This window comes from Malaya genurostris, chromosome 2 (genome assembly GCF_030247185.1).
Source record: "Malaya genurostris strain Urasoe2022 chromosome 2, Malgen_1.1, whole genome shotgun sequence".
Lineage (NCBI taxonomy): Eukaryota > Metazoa > Arthropoda > Insecta > Diptera > Culicidae > Malaya > Malaya genurostris.
The window spans coordinates 131,088,663-131,116,178 of record NC_080571.1 but is presented as its reverse complement, the minus strand read 5'-3'; the positions used below and the strand labels follow the sequence as shown (position 1 = coordinate 131,116,178).

Genomic DNA, 27,516 nt, shown 5'->3' with positions numbered 1-27,516 from the left:
GATTGCCCCACTTCTAGATTCAAATTCGATCCGATTTGCAGTTTCGACATTACAGAGTAATGAGTGATTAAAATCTCAAATTGTCGCTTAAAACGAACACCGAAGAATATTCATGCAAAAAACAGATGCGGATTGATAAAAAAAGGTATCATCTCACTGCTAGGTGGATTAAACACGTTTTTAATTCTAATTCTCTTAATAATAATAAAATATTTGTTGAAATGGCTATTTTTTTAGTTGAATTCATCAATTAAACGTGCTGTAATTTCTTAGCTAAGGCACGCTTCATATCCATTCAACTAATTTTTTTGTTGAATTAGAGAAATAAACCTTGTTTTCAACCAACATAAATGGTTGAATTGGTTTCTGCAATTAGCAGCTATATGGCGCTCGTTAACACCGTAATGACTACTACCGAAAAAAATTTCAGTCGCGGTTATCTTTTCTATATTTGCAGGTATAAATACGATGTTGTATTGGAGAAAAAGACATAAGCGAAACATAAACTTCTTTTTGAAAATTTTACTTCTAAATCGACTCTCTCACTGAAAACTTTGAGCACTCGGAAAACAAAAACCGAATACAAGTAGTACACCGGACGGCGTAGCCCGGAATGAGAAGATACAAAAAAACATCATTTGACGTGTACAATTAGAGTGCAACATTCGAAACTCACTTCACTGTTTCGCGTAAAAACATTATTACCCACAATCGCTTTAACTGCGCACAAATTCTGAATAAATACACTTTCCACTAACAGTTTACGTCATTTTTACGTATCGGTTTAGAAAATTATATAGGGATATATCGTAACACATGCGAAAAACATCTAAACAATTTGCGAGCAGTTTCAACAAGACTGTCCCTTTTAGCTTTTTAATGGATTGTTTTGCTTTGACACTGCTGTCCTTCAGTAATGACGGTGATAGATAAATAGAATCAAAGTTTCTGATTTTAATAACGAAATTAGTTGTCAATAAGAATTTCGTGTTGGATTGAAATATTGCTGGTTTGTGTCCAGAATATTCGCCAACTAAACACTTTCTCTAAAAATAAGAGTTTTTTTCAGCACAGTAAATTCTAAATTTTAACTAATTTTATAGTTATTTTGGAAATTTTGTTGTTAAAATCAACTAATTCAAAAACAGTAATACGAATTAGGCGCAGAGCTAATTTCGGTCGTTCCGTGTAGTTTAAGTTGGATGTTATGTCGCTGGGATTGATTATTTCCATAAAATTGTTGTTGATGCCCTAATTCAAAAACAAAAAATATTCAAGTGTTTGTTTTTTCAAGAGATGATTCAAAATGATTCAACTAATCACTTTAACGCTTACGAAAAAGTTTAAATACTTTCAGTGATTACTTGACGGAACGAAAAATTTTGCTGAATGGGGCAAAAGCGCATATAATTTCCTTTTTTCTTAAGTCTAGAGCTGTTTACTTTCTCATCGAATATATGAAATTTTCCTTAACTGTAAAAATAAATAAGCCTAGTTCCCTCAGACCAAACCTTTCAATAAAAATAAGACTGAGCTACCATTTATTTATCCTATTCAAAATAGTTTTTCGAATAGATGTACAATGAACCATGAACCTGTGATGATACATTTCTATTTAATTCAATGATAACATAATCAATAGGGGACCTTAGACGAGGTTCAGTAGTATATTTCAATATGTAATGAGTAGCAACATTTAAAAAATCACCATCCCAAAATGTAATGTAATGGCTAATTATAATGACATTACTCGATTGTAAGGACTCTTGATGATTAACTAAATCAATCAATCGATTAAGCTAAGAAATATCAATGAAACGATTTGGATTCATTTCAATTGCCATCAGCATAACTACCTATAAACAAGCACACTTCGGTCTTCCTTTCGCTCTTGCTCTCTCAATTCACTCTCTTTCTGTGTGGGCTGTCGGCATGGTGCGAAAAACTCGGTGAGGAATATCGGTGGCAAGCAAATGAATTTTATCCCGGGTCCGGGATTCCAATACATGCACACGCCGGCAGCTCAGCCATCGCCGATGAGGAAAAAAACGTCCCGGATAGTCCCGGACGGTCCCGTCCCGGTCGTCCCGGTGTAGTGCGGACAGGCTATAAAAGTCATTTTCATTGACTAAAAATAACCAAAAATGACAAGAAATTACTGTCACTCTCAGCTTCGCTTGCAAACTATGAAAACGAAGTCCATGTTCAGCCAATGACATAAGCGGGGCAGCAGTTTCAAAAATGTGTTTTTTCTTTCATTTGCTCTTTCAGTCATTTGCAGTTTTCAGTGAAAATCCCATAGTATGTAGTGTCGATATTCAATAGAAGCTGTGAAAATCGAAAATGACAGAAAAAGGTTTAACAATAACTTTTACCTGTTGGTGCTCGAATTTGTAGTAGTTTTGGTTTCCAAAGAGGTTCTGGGATGTAATTACTTCGATTGGTCATATTTTAGTCACTTTTTATAGCCAAGCTTGACAGACTTTCAATACATCGATGAAAGAATGAGAATTGAAGTTCTGCTGGTGCACCCTGAAGACGTTAGTTTGGTTTCGTCTTGTCATAGAGGAAAAAGTGACGTTGGCAATTATACTCTCTCTATTTCTCAATGAGAAACGAGAATGCTTCATTTTTCTTCGGTTGTACTGGTGTCGGTCATTTACGAATGAGTCAGTAAAATATTGAAAATGAGGCTGTTGGATTGGATCCTTTCATTGAGAATGCGTGACAATTTTAAGCTCTGGTGCCAAAAGATGCCAAACTGAATCAATTTTTCTTAAGAGGCTTCTTTTTACGTGATTTCGTGTGTAGCTTTTCCACAAATGGGCGGTTCCAACGGCCGCACATATAGGAATCTATCAAGATGCTGTACAAGATTAATTTCTGCCTTTTAAAAGGATCAAATTATGGATTTCTCTACGATATTTAGCATAGTTCGGAACATTTTTCTCGAACGATTTTCGCACAGCAAAAAGTGCCCGAAGTAAATCAAAATTATTTGGGATTTTCATGAAACTGATGATTATTACCTTCGATTTGCAAATAAGTAATCTGAATAGTTCTTTAGATATCATTTAGAGCCATTAAAACGGTTGATTTTATACAATGTTGTCCACTGTTCATTTTCTTTCTCTCCAATGCAAACGACCAACAGCTCTTCTGTCTGACGCAATAGCTCTTGCTTGAATTGAAACTAGCTTTGCAAACAAACCGCAACACATCGGCTCGCAGTGCTAAACTGGTTTAATGCGCCTTCTCGCCTTGACGACCGGAAGTCAAATGAGTACTACAACCTGTGCGTTTCTTTTTTCAACCACGCAGAAGGTGCGCTCTCCGATGCCGCAGCTTGAATGCATCTTCTCGCCCTGACGTCTACTTTCATCCAACGCACAAGAAGAAATGATCGATTTTCGCATTTTTTGCATAAATATCTGTTTATTAATCTCATTTTTGTGTAATACATCAACGTTTTACAGTACAGTGTTTCGACCCTTTGGCCTTTAATGTTTGATCTTCATACGATTCGTTATTAACAATAGGTGTTTTAGTTACTCTTGTTTTACATACTAATGTTCAATCATAACATTTATTTTAAGATTAAAGATGTAGGGCTAAAGGGCCAAATCACTTAAAATGTAAAACAAACATTGTATAACAAACACAACAAATAATGAATAAATAATACTTTACACACACACATTTATTTTAATTAATAATAAAATATCTACCTACTTATAACTATCCCTAACCTAATACGTACAAATTTTGAATTATTTGTATTACAGAGATCTGTGGTCTCCTCAAATTACGTGCAGTATTGTTCGAATTTTTGTTCTCGTATATCCAGGGAGGCCATCTCATGTACTTCACTAGTCCTTATCCAAGGGGGTAGATTTAGAATCATCTTTAAGATCTTACTTTGAATGTGCTGAGACCTAGGTTTGTGCGTTCGTGCACAGCCCCGCCAAACAGGGACTGCGTATTCAATTGCGGGGTAGATGATTTGTTTATAGACAGCCATCTGATTCTCCAGGCATAGTTTAGATGTTCTACAAATCAGCGGATACAGAGACCTAATGAATATGATGCATTTTTGAAAGATTTTGTCAACATGTGACCTGTATATCAGATGTCTGTCAAAGGTGAGTCCTAGATAGATAACTTCGTCGGACCATTGGATGACCTCTTCGTTCGGCGTTCGTCTGATGGAACAAGTTTTTGAGATCTTGAATGTGGAAACAATATGAGTTTCCAGTTTCCAGATCACAATTTTCCAGCTAGAAAAATATTCAGTTTGAGTGTCCAGACCTGTCTGTAGTTTATTCTTCAGAGCTTTAATGATACGACCTTTGTAAAGAATGGCAGTATCATCAGCAAATTGTGACAGAACACCACCACCCGGAAAAGGTGGGATGTCTGATGTAAAAATGTTGTATATGATGGGACCTAGGATACTCCCTTGGGGTACACCAGCAGGAATAGTAAATCTTTCTAAAAGTGCATTATTCAGAGAAACCTGGAATGCTCAATCGGCAAAATAATTTTTGATAATTTTAATAAGATACATCGGAAAATTATACCGATGCAGTTTAAACACCAGGCCATCGTGCCACATATTAGCGAATGCCTTTTCAATATCCAATATTACCATGGCAGTTGTTTTGGACACTGATTTGTTGTGCTGGATGTGTTGTGTCGTTTCATTTTAAACACCATGACAGGCTTTAGTCCATTCTCCGATAGTGCCGAACTAATGGCTTCCATTATGTCGGGTATTCATCAAAGTACAACCTTCATAGATTTGTGGGCGGCAATATCGTGTGTTCTCCTCGGCGAATGACCGTAAGGTTAAAACCGAGGGTAAATAAAGCAACATAATAATAATAATAATAATAATCGTGTGTGAAGCATTCCGCTTTTGTTTGCTTCTGGTAACATTCCATTTAATTATTTTGTAGCCTTCGTAACAGTTATTTTGTAGCCTTCGGTACATAAACGGATTGTTGCCTGTAGTCCTTTGCTGGTCAGCGTGTTGAAATCCGAGCGTAGAGTCGGTGGGAAGCCCTTCAGGTAGAAAGGCGGCATCTTTTCCTTCTTCTGCAGTTCCTCTTTGACATCAACTGGCAGATCAGCGTATTGGTTGTTACTAAGCAAAAGATCCTTCTCGGATCTATGGCGCGTTTTACCCATATCGCGGGTAGGCAGCCAGCTGCGAATAAAAGATAAAACAAAATCGAAATTAGTCGTAGCAGGTTATTCGTCTATCCACATCGAGTGTTAGATGACGAATGCCGATCGATTTTCGACCACGGTTCCCCTTTTATAACGTTCAGTTGAAGATATGTACCTGACTACCTCAAAATCGTCGTCCTTGCGCGAAAAACCCAAGCATAAGAAAAGAGTTTTTCCGATGGCATGTAGCAAAAATTGTATTGATACGATGGATACAACAAAAGATATTCACGATCAAAAACTTAACACTCTCAGAAGGTAAATTTTGTAAAAGTGTTCCATAGTAAAGTAAGACGTATTCACGTCAAAAATATTATTATTACTCTTTTCGACATATACACACACACACACACACACACACACACACACACACACACACACACACACACACACACACACACACACACACAAATATTTAGCCAACCACCAATGAGTCAAACGGTATGTGACGCTCGATTTTTCGAGTTAATGTTAGTTTGTCTAATTTTCAAGTGATCAATTTAGAATGTTGTTCGGATTCAAGGGAATGTTCAAATAAACTATAATAAAATGTACCCCTGATAAATTTCTTTCTTTCCAGGGTAATAAAATTAAACTTCACCACTATCGAATCGACGGTTCCATTTCACCTGTGGGTTCTAGTACGTACACCGTTCCAATATTGGAAGATTATTGGCAAAACTATGAAGATGGAAATAAAGTACTGCGTCAGTATTTGCTAATGGCTCTAGCTAATGTGAGTGATGTCTTTATCAAGGCAACGTATAATACAGTTTCCAACGAAGCTGCTTTATCACACGTTAGTTTGGATACTGCATCAGAGCATGATTACGGTTCCGGTACACGGGCTTGGCCTGTAGAACAGTGTCAATGCATTCAAGGACATATTGGATTATCATGTGAAGATTGCGCCCCTGGATACTATAAAGGAGATGGTGGGTTGTACCTGGGTCTTTGTGAGAAATGTGAGTGTAATGAACATTCTGATGAATGTGATCCTGTTTCGGGAGTGTGCCAAAATTGCCGCCACAACACTTATGGCAATAGTTGCGAATACTGTACACCACCTTATGTTGGTAATGCTACTGGAGGAACAGCTTATGATTGTTCTATGGATAAACCGGACCCTTCTTTTAACTGTCAACATTGTGACTCGCGAGGTTCTACAGGCAGATGTGAAGAGCAATGCGAATGTAAGCGGTTGGTCGAAGGTTATCGGTGTGATCAATGCCGGGAAGGGTCATATGACTTGAGTAACCAAAACATCAACGGCTGCCGTGAATGCTTCTGTTCTGGAGTCACAACATCATGCAGTAAATCGCGTTATTTCCGAGAAGATTTACCTGTTTTTATCACCGGAGATGATGACGGCTTTTCTCTAACAAATCGCGATGGCCAAGTGATAATATCCGGAGGATTCGATGAGGCTCCTCATAGAAATGAAATTAGTTACAATTTTAAAGACCGAGACACATATTATTGGAATCTCCCCGAAAGGTTACTTGGAAATCAAATTTTATCATACGGAGCAAACCTTACTGTTACGCAATCAACGGTCGGTTTAGAGCCCAATCCTGACCAAGATATCATTTTGATTGGCAATGGTTTAAAACTTTTCTGGTCTCGGCCTCATTATGAGGATGGTGTGAGTATGAAAAATACCATTGAATTATGAAGACAGACAATGAATTATTTATTTCCTAAAATTCAGGTTTATTCGGTTCCACTTCTAGAAAGTTACTGGACTAATCTAGGCCCTAGAGGTCCATATCAGGCAAGTAGAAGTGATCTAATGACAGTACTATCAAACTTGGATCATATTTTGATCCGAGCAACAGTTCGAGATTATACGACGAGGTCATCCATAAGCGACATTGTGCTAGGTACAGCAGTTAATATGCAAACAGATTATGGGCCTGCCGATGAAATTGAAATTTGTCGCTGCCCACCAGGTTATCGTGGCACAAGTTGTGAAGTATGCTTGAACAACTTCTTGAAAAGATTTTATTTTAACGGAAATTATTCCAGCAATGTGATGATCTTTATTACAAAGATGTATTTGATCGATCAGCTGGAATTGTAGGTGTTTGCAAGCCTTGTCCATGTGATAATGCAGAATCTTGCGACATCGATGGCCGAGGTGATGTAATGTGCAACTGTCTGCCGGGATACACCGGCCCTAACTGTGATAATCGTAAGTATTCTGAAATGTACAGATATGGGACTTTATTCGAATAATGTCAACTACAATAAGTACACTAGAATAATGTTTAATCACGTATATCATTACACGCACTAATTTAATAACTCTTTAAGGGCCTTGAGTTCCATTTGGTAAGGTTGATTCTTTTTAAATTATTTTGTTATGTTTTTATCAATACTATTAACATTTCATTCGTAGCATAAACATTGCATTTATTTTTTATTTCTCATCCAACATTTTTGAAAAATCAGGTTCATTTAATCCTCTTACAAATCCACCCGAACATAACGTTGGTCGAAAAATCAATTGTTCGGACTACGCAATTATGTTCTACAACCAGAGCGGTAGCTTAGCTCGCTACCGTATTCACGACGAAAAAGGAGTAGAAATTGGAGTTATTTACAAAATCAAGCGATCAAACACAGGTTGTTGTTATATATTCCATCTTTTTCTTCATATGATGCTATTTGAACTCTACATTCTATTTTATGTTTTGTGTATCGTCATACCTAAGTCTATACGTACCTCGTGTGCTCTCTTTTGTATACATAATTTTCGAAAAACGTAAGTTCGTATTTCTTATGCACATATCTGAACATATCTCGGAGTTAAAGTCAGGTATAGCCTAATAGATACTACTATACATGCAGATAATCGTAGGATAAAGCGTGAAATACATTCTTTAAAGCAAAACTGTTAAATCTTTCATACAGATGAAACATGAAAGTTTCATGCATGTATCTGCAATTACTGGTCTTTAACATAATTACAATGTAATGCTCGCAGAATTCAAGGAAAATACAGAAAATTAAAAGAAATGCGGGGCAAAACACCGGTCAATTGTAGAAGAAACGTGAACAACATACATTTCATATTACGCGTCACATATAAAGTAGTATATAGCGCTCTTCCTCTTTTTAGGCATTCAAGACTTTTGTAAACATAAGTTCTAAATCTAATACTATCTTGCGTTGCAGCTCATTGCTATGCATATTTGGCATTTGTCGTCTGCTGCAATATATCAATAAACAGAAAAACTAATACACGAATAGTTATAACGTACGACAGATTTTTCGAAATCGAGTTATAAAAAACAAAAAAAACGCGGTGAGCTACACTCCAGTGCTCCATGGTGGAAGACTACTTATTTTCCGATGCCGTGTCTGACTCTCCCTCCCTTGTTTGATTCCAGTGTAACCGCACGGAACCACCCGCGATCCCATTTCAACCAGAATATTAGTTGATTTTCTGAATTCGATTGGTTAAAATTTGGTACAACTAATCGATTGTTGTTTTAACTAAACTGTCATTTTTGTTTTTCGATTAGCAGAAACGATGGTTGAAACAACTAATTTAACTGTTTGAAAAAAAAAATGCTGTCAATTAGTGAGGACACATACATTTCAATTTCAACAAATATTTTAGTTGAAATAACTGGTGTTGTTATTGAAACAAAATTCTGTTAGTTGAAAAATAAATCGGTTTTATTTGTTTGTTTGTTTTGAGATCAGTAAAGATCTAAATTCTAAAAAAAATACTTCTGATTCGATCGGAAATGATTGATGTAGAAAAACGTTTTTAATCAGCAAAAGTGCCCGGAGGGGCGAGTAAATTAGCGAAATTATTAAATTTACCTAAAATGATGCCTTCAAACGGTTGAACTAAAGTTATGCACTGATAATTTTAGTCAATTTATATGAGCTTGTGTGTATCAACCGCTGGGAATTGGAATTTTGCGACGGCAATTCAAACGCGCCTTCAATAGCAGCGCGTTCTGTGCGTTTGAAACCCTTCGCTCCTGTTACTTTTATAAATTAAATTCATGTCAAAAAGCGTTTTATTGCTAATGCATGAACATCATCATCGGTAACAAACAGCTGGAAGTAAAACAGTCTGCAGGAAGTAAATAATGATCGAATTTGAAGCATAAAATTTTTGCGCATACCTGAAAGATTACGAGATGATCATTCATTAACATTTTCTAATTTGTCGCCAAATCTTTTTCATCTCAAACGAGGTTAACTTTATCACAACACCGCTGTTAGATAAACACTTGTTATCATAAAATTCTCAAATCGAATGAACACAATTTCACCAAACGCTTTAACCATCGATGTTGTTTTCATTGACATTTTGAAGCGACGCGAACAGATTTCAACTAAAAAAGTTGTTGATTTTGCATTGCAATTATTGTTTTGCTTTTAACTGTCTCCGGCATTTGACAGCATTCAAAACAACATATTTTTCAACTACTTGAATATATGCAAATCAAAAACCATTTTGGTTGAATCAAAAAGAAATTAGTTAAATCAACTATCGCAAAAATCAAAAACTGCGATATCGCAATTTTATGATCGAAGGGTTCTCCGTGCGGAGAACAAAATGTGGCTGTGTATCTGGTTAATCTGGGCAACCCTGTATTAATTTATTCAAAAGTATACATCGTTTTAAATGATAATTTTATAGATTTCCAACGATTATTTAAAGAAAATGTAGCGTAGGAAAAGGTTCGGAATTGCAGTTTGTTGATCACACAAATTCATTGTAATATATTGTTCTTTATTTTGTCTGCTCTGACCTTTGGGCATACCTCTGATTTGTAGTAAGGAATTTTATACGGTAGTTCGGACATTATGTCTAAAGCAAATGAAAAATCTGAGAATGTGTTCGTTTTGAAAAATGAGTTTTTATAATTTTTTACCATTAATAATCACTCGCTGGGGGTTATGAATACATTTATACATAGAGAAATATCACTATAGAATACTATAGGTATAACACTTTCACCTATAAGAACATAGAGGCAGGACGCATCAGGACAACGGGACAAACTGAACGACACTAACGAATTCTCAATACGCACTCTTTGAATGCGTTTTCATAAAATTAGGGACAATGTTAAACACTTTTTTAAAAGTTTGCTGTTCAGATATGTGATTTTGCACTATTAAATTAACTTCTACATGAAGGCTATAGCAGGTTAAGCATGTGAAATCTGCCCCAAAAGGGAAATCATATGGTTATACCACATTCGAAAGGTCATAGGCTGGAAAAAAAATTCTCAACCATTTAACTGTCATATTGACGGAGCTAGGGTGGTTCTATTGATTTTTATTTTATTTGATTTTTGAAGCAACTACTCCTCCGAAAAATTTGAAAAAATCAGGCATGTTCAAAGCATTATGGGGAAGGTTCACAATTTTTGTTCAAAATTTTTAATATGTATTTCTTCCATTAAAAAATACTAGAAAATTTTGAAACATGTTTTTTCCCTCTTCCTATTTTTGCACCACCCTGGATTTTTAGTGATGAATAAAGAATTTTTGGACATGCTAAAGTGGTAGGTTTTCATATTTTTAAAAAATGTGGACGACCAAAATATTTGATTTTTTCTAAAACATAAATAACAGTCGACCATGCGTCCCCATCAAATTCTGAGCGAAGGAAACGCATGGTGCTTTTTTCTAGTAGTTTATGCAACTCAAGCGCAGGGCTTATAAATCAAAGTAAGTGTTTCGTGAAATGGTCAAATCGTTTTGCACTGTGGGGTCTTACACAACGCGATGTCCTTTTTGCCAGCTCCATACATTTCACTAAATACATAGCGAGTTGAAACAGCAGTGAATTGAATATTTCTTTTTTATATTGGTGTCAAACAGAAGTGGCCAATGATGAAGGTTAGAATCGATTTCTTAGAATTTTTTTCCATGAATACGTTTATTTCTTAAGGCAATTTACCTAAGTTTTGCTTCGCAGTAGCATCGCTTTTACATATAAATCTTACCCTAATATAATACTAACATAGTCACAACGATTTGAGTTTAATAAAGCATATTCCTCTTATTGCCTTTCTCTATAGAAAGGTATTAGAATTGCTGAAGAAACCGACTTTCGAACGAAGCCTCGGAGACCCATAGTGTTATATACCATTCGACTCAGTTCGACGAGATCGGAAAATGTCTGTGTGTGTATGTGTGTGTCCACTTTTAGAAGATATTTGAACGCGCTCAATTTTCTCAGAGATGGCTGAACCGATTTTAACAAACTTGAGCTCGTATGAAAGCTACTGTCGGACCATTGATCAAGTTCAAAGATCAAACGGCTGTGACTTTTGGTTCCAGATATATAATGGTATAAGTGACGTAACCGACAAAACACGTTAATTTTTACCGCTCTTATACATATAAGGGTGCCAATATTTTGGGATCACCTCTAATTTCGTAAAGCGCTAGTGCTCAAAAGTTTAAGCACATCAAAAAATGTCCTCATGCAAAATTTAAACTAAATCCGACATGCGTAAGGGGTGCTGCCCGGTGGTAAAGGTTTGACAATTTTCGAACAGCAACCAACAGTTCTATTTCCAATAGCGCATTCACAGTAACGGTGCTGGAATCCCAAATATCCAGTCGAATTTGGAGTGTACTCGATATACCACCGATATTACGGGCCCGAATAGTTTTTTTGTGATCTGTGTGTCTTAATTGGGTCATCTCGTGATAAAACTTTAAATCCAAAATTACTTGGCAGAACAATTTTCTTGAAAGCTTCTATTATAGAACTACTATATTTCGATACTTGTTGCTCTCGTTCCGATCCAAGGATTGATGATATTACCTTATTAGAACTTCCCGTTTGCAATTTGAACAAAAATACAACCAAATTTTTCTCATTGACACCAGCATATCACGAAGCTCAATGATATTTGGCCATGTTCAACCAGTAAAAACCTGGAAGCGTTCCTCTGACAGTGAAAACTGAGTTAATTATCTATTCTCAGATATTTTCTGGAAAGTACAGAGCTTCCTACACAATATAACCAAAAATTAAAGGAATCGATTCAGCGAATCCTGTTTTTTAATGGACATGGTCGATAAAAGCTTGACGATAAAATAAAATAAAATAAAAATCAATAGAACCACCCTAGCTCCGTCAATATGGCAGTTAAAGGGTTGAAACTTTGAGAAAATTGTTTCCAGTCTATGACCTTTCGAATGTGGTGTAACAATATGAATTCCCTTTGGGGGCAGATTTCACATGCTTTTCCTGCTATAGCCTTTAATAAGCGGACTTCGAGGATTTGGGCCTAACATTTTTCCCTCATTAAAACAAGACGACTTTTCCAGAGATAAATCAATTAAATTACGAAAATCTCTTATTTATTAAAACAGATCCATAATTCAGAAGATTGGCAGAAAAATTCTCTAGTTTCATAGCAAAACTCACTTTTATAACTCAAAACAATTACACTAAGGTGTTTTTTATGTGGTTTTTTTAAGGGACTTTTTTATGCGAATTTTATGGTTTTGTTTATGCGAAGTTTCAGGGTTATGCGGTTTATTTTTACGCTAATTTTCAGTGTTACTGCAGAAAGGGTATGAACATTTCAAACATGTTTTGAAGAAAATACTTACTTTTAGTCTTGCGACAGGATATATTCCAAGAGCTTGGCAGGAATTATTTGTCAAATTTATTCCCAAAGGCGGTCGCGACACTTACGAGGAAGCGAAGAGTTTCAGGCCTATCAGTCTTAGCTCATTTCTTCTTAAAACAGTGGCATAGTCGATCACTATATCAAGAATGTTAGTTTGGGCGTGCATCCGCTACATGGGATGCAACATGCTTACCAGCGTGGAAAGTCCACTACAACCCTGTTACATGATGTTGTGCACAACATTGAAAAAACTTTCTCACGAGAGCAATATTGCTTGGGAGTTTACCTAGATGATAACCTTTGATAACGTGTCTTTCAATTCAATTCTGGATGCAGCCTGTGATCATGGCATACCTTCAAGTATCACAAATTGGATACACGCAATGCTTAGCCATCGACTTCTTTGTTCATCGCTTCGGCAAGCAAAGATTAGAAAACTGAGTATCTGTGGGTGTCCTCAAGGTGGTGTACTATCCCCTTTTCTATGGAACCTAGTCGCTGATGTTTTGTTAATGAAACTTAATAACCTTGGATTTCCGACTTATGGTTTTGCCGACGATTATCATATATTGCTGACCGGTATAAGCATTAACAATCTCTTTGATTTAATGCAGCAAGCCCTGCGATCTGTTGAGCGATGGTGTTGTCAGGTTGGATTATTTGTAAATCCGGGCAAAACATCAATGGTGCTTTTTACTCATCATAGGATAATAACAGGAGCTCGTCCGTTACAGTTCTTCGGTTCGGAGGTCACTGTGGTTGATCAAGTCAAATACGTAGGAGTTATTCTTGATTCAAAACTGAATTGGTCTGCTCACATTGACTTCAGGAATTAAAGAGCTTGCATGACTTTCGGCCTTTTGGAAAAGCATGGGAACTCAAACCCAGATAAATTCATTGGATCTACACAACTATTGTTAGACCAATTTTAGCATATGGTTGTCTTGTATGGTGGCAGAAAGGAGAAGTCGCGACAGTTCAGTTAAAGCTAAATCATCTCCAAAGGATGGTCCTAATGGCGATGACAGGAGCATTCACGATAACTCCTACTGCTGCTCTAGAGGCGCTACTGTGCATTAAACCACTACATGTGTTCCTAAAACAAGAAGCATTATCTTGTACATACCGTCTTAAGGTTACAGGGCTTTTGAACAGTAACCCTTTAGATTATGCTACTAGCCACACTCGCTTCTGGTCTCTAATGGTTACGTGGGATGCGTATTTACTCGCTCCTAGTGACCTAACTCTCACATGCAGTTTTTCTTTAAAACATTCAATGTGAGCTATCCTCTTCGTGAGGAATGGTTGATTGGTTATTTGGAACGACAACTTGATGAATTCATAGTTTGTTATACGGGCGGTTCTCTGTTGAATGGTCGTGCTGGTGCTGGTGTCTACTGTCGTGAAATGAGACTGGAGCAGTCTCATTCATTTGGTATATACTGACTGTGTTCCAAGCAGAAATCTATGCGATTATATATGGAATACAATCGGCACTTCAGCATACAATCTGTGGTAAACGAATTTATTTTTGTTCCGATAGTCAGGCAGCTTTAAAAGCACTCAGTTCAAATGATTCACGGTCGAATCTAGTAATCGCATGTCGAACTCAAATTGAAGACCTCATCATTTCAAATGCTGTTTATCACTTATGGGTATCCGGCCATTCTGGTATCACTGGAAATGAATGGGCTGATGAGTTGGCTAGAGCTGGTGCAACGAATGATTTCGTTTGTCCTGAACCAGCTTTACCACTTTCAACTAGTTGGATAAAGCACAAGATTCGTTCTTGGGCTGCATCCAAACATGCCAGCTATTGGCGCAGCTTGCAAACTTGCGCTCAGACAAAAGCATTTTAGCAGATTTAAATCTGAAAATGTCAAAGTATCTACTGCATTTTTCCAAGCATCATTGCAGTATTCTGGTCAGAGCTCTGACTGGACATTGCAAACTCAATTATCACATGGCTACTATTCAACGTGCTGAGTATTATTCGTGTGATTTGTGTGAATGCGATTACGGTACTTCATATCATCTGATATGTAACTGTCCCGCATTGACGCAACTACGTATCCGGATTTTGGTTCTCCATACATGATTGAGTCTGTGTATGCGGAGCTAAAATTAAAGGATATTCTCTCGTTTCTCACCCAATGTGGTAAGGAGCTATAGTCAGAGGGGTTCATCGTTCTTCCTAAAGTGTATGAATCATTTCTGTATTCACCTTAAATAGGGTTTATCAGATTTTTTGGCATCCTTAATGGGGTACCGAATTTACTTCTGCTCGTACATACTGTGAATCGTTCTGCATTCTTCCGGGAGTGCAGAATGGTGTCGCTTTTGTAAAATCTCTAAATCCTCTCGGGGATTGGAGGTTTTATTAACTGTGCATCGTTCATCAGAAAGAATGCACAAAGAAACAAACCTAAAAAGGTTTTACAGCAGACTGTTCGGGACCACGTAGAGGTTCAGAATTTACATCTGCTTCCACTGAATGTGATCCCCAGCAGATTGTTCAGCATCCCTTAGGGGTGCAGAATTTACCTCTGCTTTTTTGTGTTTTTGTGTCGTCAATTTTCCATATCCTCCTAGTCCAAACCTCACCATTTCTCTTCAATCCTTCCCTCTTAAATATCGGGAAAATCTCCACAAATCTCCAAATATCAAGGGGAACGTGCCATCTGATGACCTTTCGAATGTGGTATAACAATATGAATTCCCTTTGGGCGCAGATTTCACATGCTTATCCTGCTATAGTCTTTAATAAGCGGACTTCGAGGATTTGGGCCCAACGTTTTTCCCTCATTAAAACATGACGATTTTTCTAAAGATAATTTAATTAAATTTCGAAAATCTCTTATTTATTAGAACAGATCCATAATTCGGAAGATTGGCAGAAAAATTCTCTAGTTACAAAGCAAAACTCAGTTTTATAACTCAAAACAATTACACTAAGGTTTTTTATGTGTTTTTTATGCGAATTTTCAGAGTTATGCGGTTTTGTTTATGCGAAGTTTCAGAGTTATGCGGTTTTTTTATGCGAATTTTCAGAGTAATGCGGTTTTCAGAGTTATGCGGCTTTTTATGCAAATTTTCAGAGTTGTGCGGTTTTTTTTATGCGGTACGTAAATTCGCATAAAAAAAGACTTCAGTGTACTATGAAACGGGTATCAACAATTGCCTACAGTAACAAAACAATATCAAAAGTTTATGGTTATGTCGTGTCATAATAAACTTTCAGTTTCACTAAAATTTCTGCGAAAGAACTTGGTAGCTTCTGAAAAAGGCAAGGGTTGCGCTCTATTACACCATACACCAACTTGAGCACTGAATAGTTTAATCCTAAGGGTTGTACTCGTAACAAAATGTAACAGACAAAAACCATCACCAAAACTCATTCTTCGAAATTCTCAGGGAATAAATAAACACCTTTTAGCTATGTTTTTGCAAAGTTGGTTTATTTCCACTCTAATGGTGTTAATGCCCTCAGGTTGGACCCAACAGAACCCATTAAGTTCTTTGTTACACTTGCACCGTCTGTCTTACACACTTTCATTCGTCAAACTCTTGTCATTTTTGAAGACCTTCTATGTTTTCCGAAGCATTTCCTTCATAATCGCCTAGATTTTTATTATTGAGCGAAGCTCAGAAGAGTTTGACGAATTTGCATCCTTCGGTACAAAACCAACAACGTTGACTGCATTTCGCTTCATAACAGGTTTCGCATATTATGTATGGCTTGCCTAATTTACCACAGATCGCCTGATACACCAAGTACTTCTTTGCACATTATTCGCACTTCTTCTTCCCAGGAACTTCTAACTCCAGGCCGCGGATCTCTTCGGTGTCCGCATTAGTGTAGGGAAACCGGGGCCAAACCGAACACAAATTGAAAAAGCATCCATTACAAAAATCAAAGTCTTGGCATCACATTCCTATTTGGCCTTTCTGTTTCAACAGACTTCGCAGCCGATTCATATAGCGTACAGAATCATTGCATGGCTAGTACTATGGATCCTACTGAATCTAAGAATCCTTCCAGGTCGGGGCTCGAACATACGACAACTGGCTTGTAAGACCAGTGTCCTATGCATTGAACCGCCAACCCGGGGAGCGTCGCACGATCATTATATCTTCTTAAAAAACGTGTGCCACTTTCAAAAGAAGCGTAATATAATCTTGTAAAATTTCTTTTGACCGTCTTTTTCCAGTTTTGGACCATATGCATGCACAGTAGAAACGGGAACCTATTTTTTTTTCGATGCTGATAATATTATAATGCCTCCATTTTATGTATATATATATATATATATATATATATATATATATATATATATATATATATATATATATATATATATATATATATATATATATATATATATATATATATATATATATATATATATATATATATCTATATATATATATATATATATATATATAACGGGTGATTTTTTAAGAGCTTGAGAACTTTTTTAAACAATAAAACGCATAAAATTTGCAAAATCTCATCGGTTCTTTATTTTAAACGTTAGATTGGTACATGACATTTACTTTTTGAAGATAATTTCATTTAAATGTTGACCGCGGCTGCGTCTTAGGTGGTCCATTCGGAAAGTTCAATTTTGGGCAACTTTTTCGAGCATTTCGGCCGGAATAGCCCGAATTTCTTCGGAAATGTTGTCTTCCAAAGCTGGAATAGTTACTGGCTTATTTCTGTAGACTTTAGACTTGACGTAGCCCCACAAAAAATAGTCTAAAGGCGTCAAATCGCATGATCTTGGTGGCCAACTTACCGGTCCATTTCTTGAGATGAATTGTTCTCCGAAGTTTTCCCTCAAAATGGCCATAGAATCGCGAGCTGTGTGGCATGTAGCGCCATCTTGTTGAAACCACATGTCAACCAAGTTCAGTTCTTCCATTTTTGGCAACAAAAAGTTTGTTAGCATCGAACGATAGCGATCGCCATTCACTGTAACGTTGCGTCCAACAGCATCTTTGAAAAAATACGGTCCAATGATTCCACCAGCGTACAAACCACACCAAACAGTGCATTTTTCGGGATGCATGGGCAGTTCTTGAACGGCTTCTGGTTGCTCTTCACTCCAAATGCGGCAATTTTGCTTATTTACGTAGCCATTCAACCAGAAATGAGCCTCATCGCTGAACAAAATTTGTCGATAAAAAAGCGGACTTTCCGAATGGACCACCTAAGACGCAGCCGCGGTCAACATTTAAATGAAATTATCTTCAAAAAGTAAATGTCATGTACCAATCTAACGTTTAAAATAAAGAACCGATGAGATTTTGCAAATTTTATGCGTTTTATTGTTTAAAAAAGTTCTCAAGCTCTTAAAAAATCACCCTGTATATATATATAGATATATATATATATATATATATATATATATATATATATATATATATATATATATATATATATATATATATATATATATATATATATATATATATATATATATATATATATATATATATATATATATATGTGTGTGTGTGTGTGTGAGAGAGAGAGAGAGAGTGTGTGTGTGTGCTTGAATGTGTGTACTCTTTCTTATATTGTTTCATTTGGTGTGAGTGCGTATATGCGTATATGCACCATGTATCTGCTTTTAAAACAGGTTATTCATTTCTCCATTTATAGCATCGCTAATGATTATTTTGGTATTGCAATATACTTCGTCTGCTTTATTCATGTCTTTTTGGAACATTCTTCAAATATACTTTTTTGTACATGAGAGTATTTTACTCATCAAATAGTTATTTCGATCACTTACATAAGAATATAAATACGAAACTTGAAAACAATGATACAAGTATCAATGTCAATGAAAAAATTCTATCTGATTCAGGACATTCCGGGGGTAGTTCAGTTACCCATCCCCCTCCACAACCACTCATCGAAGTAGTAGTTGCTGCACCAACGATTCAAATTGTAGAAGTGGGACGTAATATTCGGTTGGGTTGCACGGCTCGCTACATTGTGTCCAAGGTTCGTTCAGTAATTTTTCAATCGTGAGATTCTTTTCAACTTGTTTTCTTTAATACTTTACTAGACTCCTATAGATGTGCGTTGGGATCGTATTGGAGGTCGTATGCCTGAAAGAGCTTATACTGAAAGTGGAACTTTGATCATCACCAATGTTCAGATATCTGATAGCGGAACATATGTCTGCCAAGCTGGTAGTGGCCCTGATACTGCTTACCAGCAGGTTACCTTCACTGTGGAAGGTAAGTTTACCCTTTGATAAAAGTATATGTAAACATAATAATTAAATGTATTAAACACCTGAATATATTCCTTCATAAGAAGCTTTCCCAAGCTCGTATCGGAGAAAGCTAGGTATAAGTTATATCAAACTAATCGTATCGTAGTAAATAATATGAAATCAATGTATTCTCTATAGGAGTTTCTTCATCCAGAAAGCCAGAAGTAACTATTTCTACCGACGTGGTAGACCTCGACGAATATCGATCGGTTGATGTTAGTTGCATTGCAACTGGCTCCCCAACGCCAGTTATAACATGGGAAAGAATGGATCATCATCCTCTTTCGACTAATGTTATTCTTGAATATGGTCTATTGCGCTTCAACTCACTCAGAAAATCTGATGAAGGCACGTATAGATGTATTGCTCGCAATGATATCGGAGAGGCGGACAAAATTCTACATGTATACGTACGTGAATCCAGACCGTCTCAACCAACGCGTCCTGGCCAACAATACGAAATGATTCAAATCACTCCAGAAAACTACCAAGGTCGAACCGGTGAACAAATCACTCTATCTTGTGTGTGTCAACCAAGTGGTCAAATCAAATGGTCAAAGACAGGCGAACCTAGTTTACCGCAAAATAGCTTTGTACAAAACGATCTTCTCATCATAGAACATTCCACTATTGATAATTCCGGACGGTACAGCTGCACTGCCATTTTCCCAAGTGGTCGCGAACGAACTTCCTTTGTAGACGTAGTGATCGCACCTATGCGACCAGATCTGTATGTGATTATGTTTACAAACCTTAGTGCATTATAATAATTTTTATTATTATTGCTCAGAACAACTCCTCTAGTGAAGGCACTTGATAATAAACACACGATAGTACAAGGAACTGATTACACTATAACGTGTGAAGCCACTGGAAATCCACACCCTACCGTCAAGTGGACTCTGGTGAGTTCAAAGCAATTGAGCAAGATCTGAGCTAATGTTATTTAAACTTTTTTCAGAGTGGTAAATCGTTTTCTCCTAATGTTCAACAAAGCGGAAACACACTAAGGATTCTAAATGCTCAACCAGAAAACGGTGGTGTTTACATTTGTGTTGCTGAGAATAGCGAAGGAATGGATCGATCATATACTCTTGTTGACATCGACCGTAAGTATAATATCTAAATTTCTGTTTGAACTGTTAGTAGCATATTCTCACTAATAGTACTGTTGTTGTACCGTTTAAGTCCACTATGTCACGTCATTACACTCCCACAAAGTCACTATTTTCACAGTCACTATTTTCACGAAAGTGTATCAAACGTCATAATACAGATATGTATTTCGGAATGTTATTTACATCCTTCCTCAGTGTATCGGTTTTATAAGTTGGAATGAAACGGTACAACAACAGTACTATTAGCGTAAGTATAATGATTATTGAAAAAATACGCTAATAGATACCAATGTAATATCCTATTTAAAAACGCATTCTACAGCAATTGATGAAGAAGGTAAATACAAATATTAAAAACCTGTTTTAATCCACCTAGTGGTGTAATGATGCCTTTCTCATATCAATCAAACTATCATATATAATACTGTGGTATTCTTCAAAATTATTTTTCTTCGATTTAAAAGAATAATCGAAATGGATTTGTTTGACCGTCTACTGATAAAAACTATCAATTGGAAAAGATTTGAGGTCGATTCAGAAAACTTTTCACGGTTTTTCGCTCTTTTCAGTGATGGTATAAAATTTTTAACACACTTTACCCTATATTTCCGGATCCGGAAGTCGGATCCGGATGAAATTCAGGAATTACGTATGGGACCACAGGACCTTTCATTTGAACCTAAGTTTGTGAAAATCGGTCGCTCCATCTATGAGAAAAGTTAGAACACATTTTTTTGCCCATTTTACCCCATAAAGTTAGTGCAAAAAACGTTACATACACAAATACGCACATACACACACATACACACACAGACATTTTGCGTACTCGACGAACTGAGTCGAATGGTATATGACACTCGGCCCTCCGGGCCTCGGTTCAAACGTTCAAACGGTTTTCACAGTGATTGCATAACCTTTCTATATGAGAAAGGCGAAAAAAAAATTTTTTCTTCGATTCTTAAAAGAATAACCGAAATCGGTTTGTTTGACCGTCTACTGATAAATACCATCAAATTGGAAAAGATTTGAGGTCGATTTAGAAATTTTTTTAAGGTTTTTCCCCATTTTCAGTGATGATGTACAATTTTTAACACACTTTACCCTATATTTCCGGATCCGGAAGTCGGATCCGCATGAAATTCAGGAATAACGCATGAGACCACAGGACCTTTCATTTGAATCTAAGTTTGTGAAAATCGGTCGCGCCATCTATGAGAAAAGTTAAAACACATATTTTCTTTTTTTTGCACATTTTACCCCATAACTCTCGAACCGAAAGTCGGATCCAAATAATATTCAGGAATTTTGTACGGGACCTCAAGACGTTTCATTTGAATCTAAGTTTGTGAAAATCGGTTCAGCCATCTCTGAGAAAAGTTAGTGCACTTATTTTCACAATTTTTTGCACATTTTACCCCATAATTCCGGAACCGGAAGTCGGATCCAAATAATTTTCAGGAATTTTGTATGGGACCACAAGACCTTTCATTTGAATCTAAGTTTGTGAAAATCGGTTCAGCCATCTCCGAGAAAAGTTAGTGCAAAAAAACGTTACATACACACATACGCACATACACACACACACACATACACACACACACACACACATACACACACACAGACATTTTGCGTACTCAACGAACTGAGTCGAATGGTATATGACACTCGGCCCTCCGGGCCTCGGTTCAAAAGTCGGTTTTCACAGTGATTGCATAACCTTTCTATATGAGAAAGGCAAAACTAAAAACTCATTTGAATAGGAATCATATTTGATATTTGTCAAGCATCCTGCTTATCTGTTAAAAATTATACAAAGTGATAAGTAAAACAATCCCTAGTTCAGTCTGCATCAGAAGACGCGTTTTTTCTTAACTTTGAGAAGGCTATCCACATGCTTCACACAACGCATAATTGTATCGAAGAAGGGCCATAGCGCAAAATAATAATGGTCTTAGAATTTCTTAACTCTTAGTTGCATGATTTTTCAAAAACAGCCGGAAAATATTTTTTTTACAGTTTAAGTGATCCAGAACTCGGGAAAATACTGAAAAATTTCCCGACAAAACAACTCCTTCTGGGATGAAAAAACAGTCTGTCCCATATATGGGATACTGTGCACTAAATTATCTAAAAATCACGAATATCAAAAGTTATTTTTTTATCAAAAGTTTTTTTTTATTTTTTTTAATAACTATTTATTGGAATATGAGATAAAATTTGAATTATTAAGATTTAAATTGGGTGTTCAACCACTAGTGGTGACTTTTCAGCCCTATTATATACATGATTTGGTTATTACCATGAAGACATCATTTGCTTCCGCAATTCTGTGATTTTTGTGTAAAGAAAATTGTAAACCTACTTGTATTGTGTAATGGGGAAAAGGAACTTATATACTAACTTACTAACTAATACAGAGAGCGAATCGATTCAATTGAAGATTGCATCGATTTTTGTCGGAATTTGTTTATAATATTATGTGACATTACATCTAATGGTTCTATATTTGTGATTCTGTGTAACTCATTTGTACTAAACCAGGGTGGACGCTTCAAAATCATTTTCATAATTTTATTTTGAATCCTTTGAAGCGTTTTCTTCGTGGTTGAACAACAACTTGACCAAATTGGTACTGCATAAAGCATGGCTGATCTGAAAATTTGTTTTTAAATTAATAATTTGTTTTTTAGACAATGCTTAGAATTTCTGTTTATAAGAGGATATAAACATTTAATATATTTATTACGCTTTGCCTGGATTCCTTCTATGTGATCCTTGAAAGTGAGTCTTTTGTCATACGTTAAACCTAAGTATTTTGCTTGATCAGACCATGTCAATTCCAAGCTATTCAATTTGAGAATGTGATTATTGTTTGGTTTAAGAAAGGAAGCTCTAGGCTTATGAGGAAAGATCAGTGCCATAGTTGTTCAAATTTCATTGGTTAGTCACCGACTTTGTTGATGGGGCGCCTTGATGTCCGTGGTACAGGGGCGCATTGCAATTGACTGAAGTTAGATTTTTATATCGGGGTTTGTTGTTTCTTCATCTTCGTATTTTTGTAAACAACAGTTATATAGTTCTAGTATCAGACTTATTTGATGCGAGCGGGGTGCCATATTTTCCTCAACGACTCCTTTTTAACTCTTTTTAAAGATTCCTGAAGCTCTATAGTTGCCACACAAATCAACCATGAAGACTCATTTGCAATAGACATAATGTGTTATCATAATCTGAATGTTTCTGGGTACCCAGGTGTTGAGATTTCCACTTTTTGTATTTATTATTCCTTCAAATAATAGTTCCGATTGGGTGATTTTGAGATAGAGTTCAAAATCTGCTTCTTCAAAACTGAGTCTTTTATATATCCAGGCTTTTGATTGCATTGAAAAAATCTTTCTGCACAAGTTGCGAAATTTCTATTGATGATTTCCATATAGCAGAGAAAAAGTGTCTGTCACGATCAGTTTCAGTTTGTGCCACACACCGTGCGTTTGAGATATTCATGTTATCTCAATGAAGCTTAAGGTAGCGCTTCGCCGTGGTCAGGTCGAAGCGAGACAACTCACTGCTTCCTCTTGCTTTGTCGCCGAAATTTCACCCTAAATTGCAAATTTCTCCAATACTAACCCGATTCACGAAAAATCAAAAACATACAATTGTAGGTAAATGATTTTACTATGCATTTGGCGAAAAATATCAGTTAGAAAGCTTTTCTTTCGCGAGATTTCGTGCGAGTTTTGTTAAACATTTTGTTTTATTTTTTCCTTTTCTCGCTATAAACAACTCGCATATGTAGGAATGTGCTACGTTTTCGACAAAGCGTCAAAACTAGTAACGATGAAAATCATTACTGATTTCTCGTTCTATTGAAACATGATCAGTAATTATTTTACAAAGTAGTAACACTTACTTACATTTTTACTCATCTATATTCAACGTTTACGCAGAGAGAACGGAAAACGAAAACAAAAGAAATGTTGTTAGCGTCTACCACATGTGGCATTTTGCACACCCCAATGCATGCGTTGACATTGTGTGCGTGCGAAAGAATAAGGAAAAACTCATTTATTTTTATAACTCGCACGAAATCTTTCGATAAAAACGTTTATCAGGCACAATTTACATACGAATCGATAGAAAAATTAATTATCTAGAATCGTATGTTCTTGGAATTTCCGTTTTCTTTCCCGTTTTCTCACAATTTTGGGTAAAGTGCGTGAAACCCCGGGATAGGCAGCGAACTCCCGTGACCACGGCGAAGCGCTACCTTAACGTGTGTTTTCCGTGAATCATCAAAAACCAGTTGGAATTGCATATTGTACCATATGCATGATATGTACTTGATAATACTACATCATGCTTAACGTGCAACCTAAACTGATTTAGAACATGAAATAATCGATAACGTAAAAGGCCCCGTGTGTAGTAGAGGATGTACTGAAACCAATTGACAATTGCACTAAACCTGTGCTACACTTTTTGCACCGATACTACTTCGCAGTTTGAAAGAAACCTGTATAATTGAATCGAATCAGACATAACAGAAATTTACGTGTGATTTGAAAAAAATTATGCAAGAAATTAATCGAAATAAAATAGATAACTTATCTTAATAACAAACTAGGATTTGTAAGGGAGAGTGTTCGGTTACCGGCACCCTTTTCTTTTTAGCTCATAACTTCTAACTTAGTGCACATTAGGCGGACATCTATACATCAATGGAAAGCTCAAGTCCCTTGATAACAACTGATTCAGAAACTAAGTTGATTCATTTGATTGAAAAAAAATGTTATCAATTTAGCAAAGCGATAAATTTTGCCATTTTAAAAAAAGTGTTCGGTTACTGGCACCCCAAGAAATTTCGCTAAATATGGAAAAATATAAGTAAAGACCGCAGCTATTCAAAGAAAAAACAGAATTTATTGATTTTGGAAGCGTTTTTGACAAAAGTCTTCATTGTCTGACTGCGACTTCGCCTTGGTTCTCTTGGTCGAATATTTGGATGGTGGCGCCTTTGGTATTAATTTGGTCGGTCTTAAACTTTTTTTTTAGCCGGAGCATCTGCTGTATGAGCAGTTAGATGTTTGTCTCAACAACAGTCTGCATATCACTGACAATTGCTCACGATTTGTCGAAAAATATGGGGTGGCGGTAACCGAAATTGGTAGACATTTTGAAAATGACAAAAAATATCTTTGGTTGCGAAAATTTTGATAGCATACGGTATTAAATCACGAAATAGATCTATTTCACCTCAGAAATATTCAATCCACTCACCTTTCGGTTTGATGCTCTTCAATTCATGATACTCTAAAAAAAGTCAGAAAAACATTTGTGTTGATATTCACGTAATTAAAAGTTATTTTGAACGCAGCAAAAAGTACAAGTGACTGTTTGCTTCGCAATTCGGCACAAAAAAACGTGCTGCTATTACACACACATGGCATTTGTCGGATTGACACTATCTGCTTGCTATCAAAAGTTACGGTGGGGTGCCGGCAACCGAACACCTTCCCCTACCAAGAACCATTTGATTACACAGCGTCCGTCTATTCATTGAGCCACAGAAACACAACCAAGAGATTGGTCAGGTAAAGCGTATATATAAATTCATACAGTCGTACTAGTTACTCGTGTGGAAGCGGTAAATGAAATTTACGCGCTAAACATGTTAATTTCAATCAATCATGATAAAAAATACAGCTGATAGAAAGAAAAATCAGAATTATCTATTCTGAAGTTTACTCTGCATAAAAAAATTAACAGGCAACATATTTAATATTAATATGTGAACAGATTTTTTGAAATTTATGTTACATTTGGAAAACTATGTCTAAGGCAGATTTCCGTTTTCACTGTTTGTGTAAGCATTAAGATTCCATTTTATTACAATGAAAAAAATGTAAATTTTACAGGTGGCATAATTCTACAAACGATACGATTCATTACAACTTAACTTGTAAAGTGACGCAATATTCCACTTGTGCAGAATTTTATTGCTCCTAGTGTAATTCGACTTGGCTACCAAGTGACGCTGTATGCGTTTAGAGGTATCAATTATTCACTAAGCAGATATGTGCTTCTGTGGCTCAGTCGATTAACTGGAGCGCTGTGAGATGTGATGCTTCTTTGTTCAAGTCGCGCAGTTCAAGCCATGTGATTTTCAAATCACACAATTCCACATTTTCTTGCATATAAATTTGTTTGAAACATGACGCTCCATTAATGTGCATCTTATAAGATGTAAAATCACAAGATTTTTTTGAACTGACAAATGTTCAGATATTTTTACTGTATAAATTGTTGTAGAGTAACGCAAAAATTTACAAAAGGAATTACTTAATGTGGGATTGAAATGAATTTTATTAGTACTTACTTTAATTTGAGCTTGGTTAGCAAGTTAGACTATATAAATTTGTATGTATGTATGTATGTATGTATGTGTGAAACCACCATCATTTCAAGGCATTACCAGTGTATGCGGGTAGACTTCCAGAAGATCCGAATTTGATTATCAGATAGCTTTCATATTTGCTTTTAAGAAGGCCAAAATGGGTTTTGAGAACCCGGCGCCTTTCAGCAAAAACATCCAGCCATATAATAAAGAATTTCGCTATACCAGCTTAAACTCGCCTGATGGTTTTTTTGTTAGTAGGGTGAGTCTAATTTCCTTCAGGGAGAAGCACAAAGCTTCCCCCACGTGACTCAGGTTGACAATCTACTCCATCATCCAGTCATTCGCTTGTAAGATACCCTGATGCACTCCCTGCCGCTCCCCATTGTCAATATAATTGAGCATAATACAATATAATATGTTATAATATAATATAAGTTAATATAAAAAAATATAATATATAACAATACCATTTAACATAATATAATATAATATCATACAATACAATGTAACATAATTTAATATAATACAATACAACATAACATAATATAAAATAATATAATATAATGTAGTATAATATAATATAACATTACACAATATAATATAAGACGATAATATATGAAGTAATATGCTATGATACAATATATAACAGTTGATTGCGCAGTGTAAGTTATGCTCTTCTTTCGTCGCAGTACTGCAGGAAATATAATATTTCTTTTTAATAAGTATAATAATAATAATAATAATAATAATAGTAATTATTATTATTATTATTATTATTATTATTATTATTATTATTATTATTATAATTATTATTATTATTATTATTATTATTATTATTATTA

General features: G+C 35.9%; 1 protein-coding gene across 4 annotated transcripts in view; it reads left to right on the top strand.

The window, feature by feature from the left end:
- The window catches only part of LOC131431038 (basement membrane-specific heparan sulfate proteoglycan core protein), a 746,275-nt gene that overhangs the window by 588,997 nt on the left and 129,762 nt on the right, over nt 1-27,516 (top strand). For all 4 annotated transcript variants that reach the window (XM_058596469.1, XM_058596470.1, XM_058596473.1 and 1 more), the window contains 10 exons: nt 5,813-6,877; nt 6,944-7,207; nt 7,261-7,426; nt 18,743-18,882; nt 18,947-19,121; nt 19,201-19,233; nt 19,298-19,889; nt 19,950-20,064; nt 20,121-20,268; nt 20,600-20,614. In XM_058596469.1, coding sequence (XP_058452452.1) covers nt 5,813-6,877; nt 6,944-7,207; nt 7,261-7,426; nt 18,743-18,882; nt 18,947-19,121; nt 19,201-19,233; nt 19,298-19,889; nt 19,950-20,064; nt 20,121-20,268; nt 20,600-20,614 — 2,713 coding nt within the window. The remainder of the gene's footprint in view (nt 1-5,812; nt 6,878-6,943; nt 7,208-7,260; nt 7,427-18,742; nt 18,883-18,946; nt 19,122-19,200; nt 19,234-19,297; nt 19,890-19,949; nt 20,065-20,120; nt 20,269-20,599; nt 20,615-27,516) is intronic.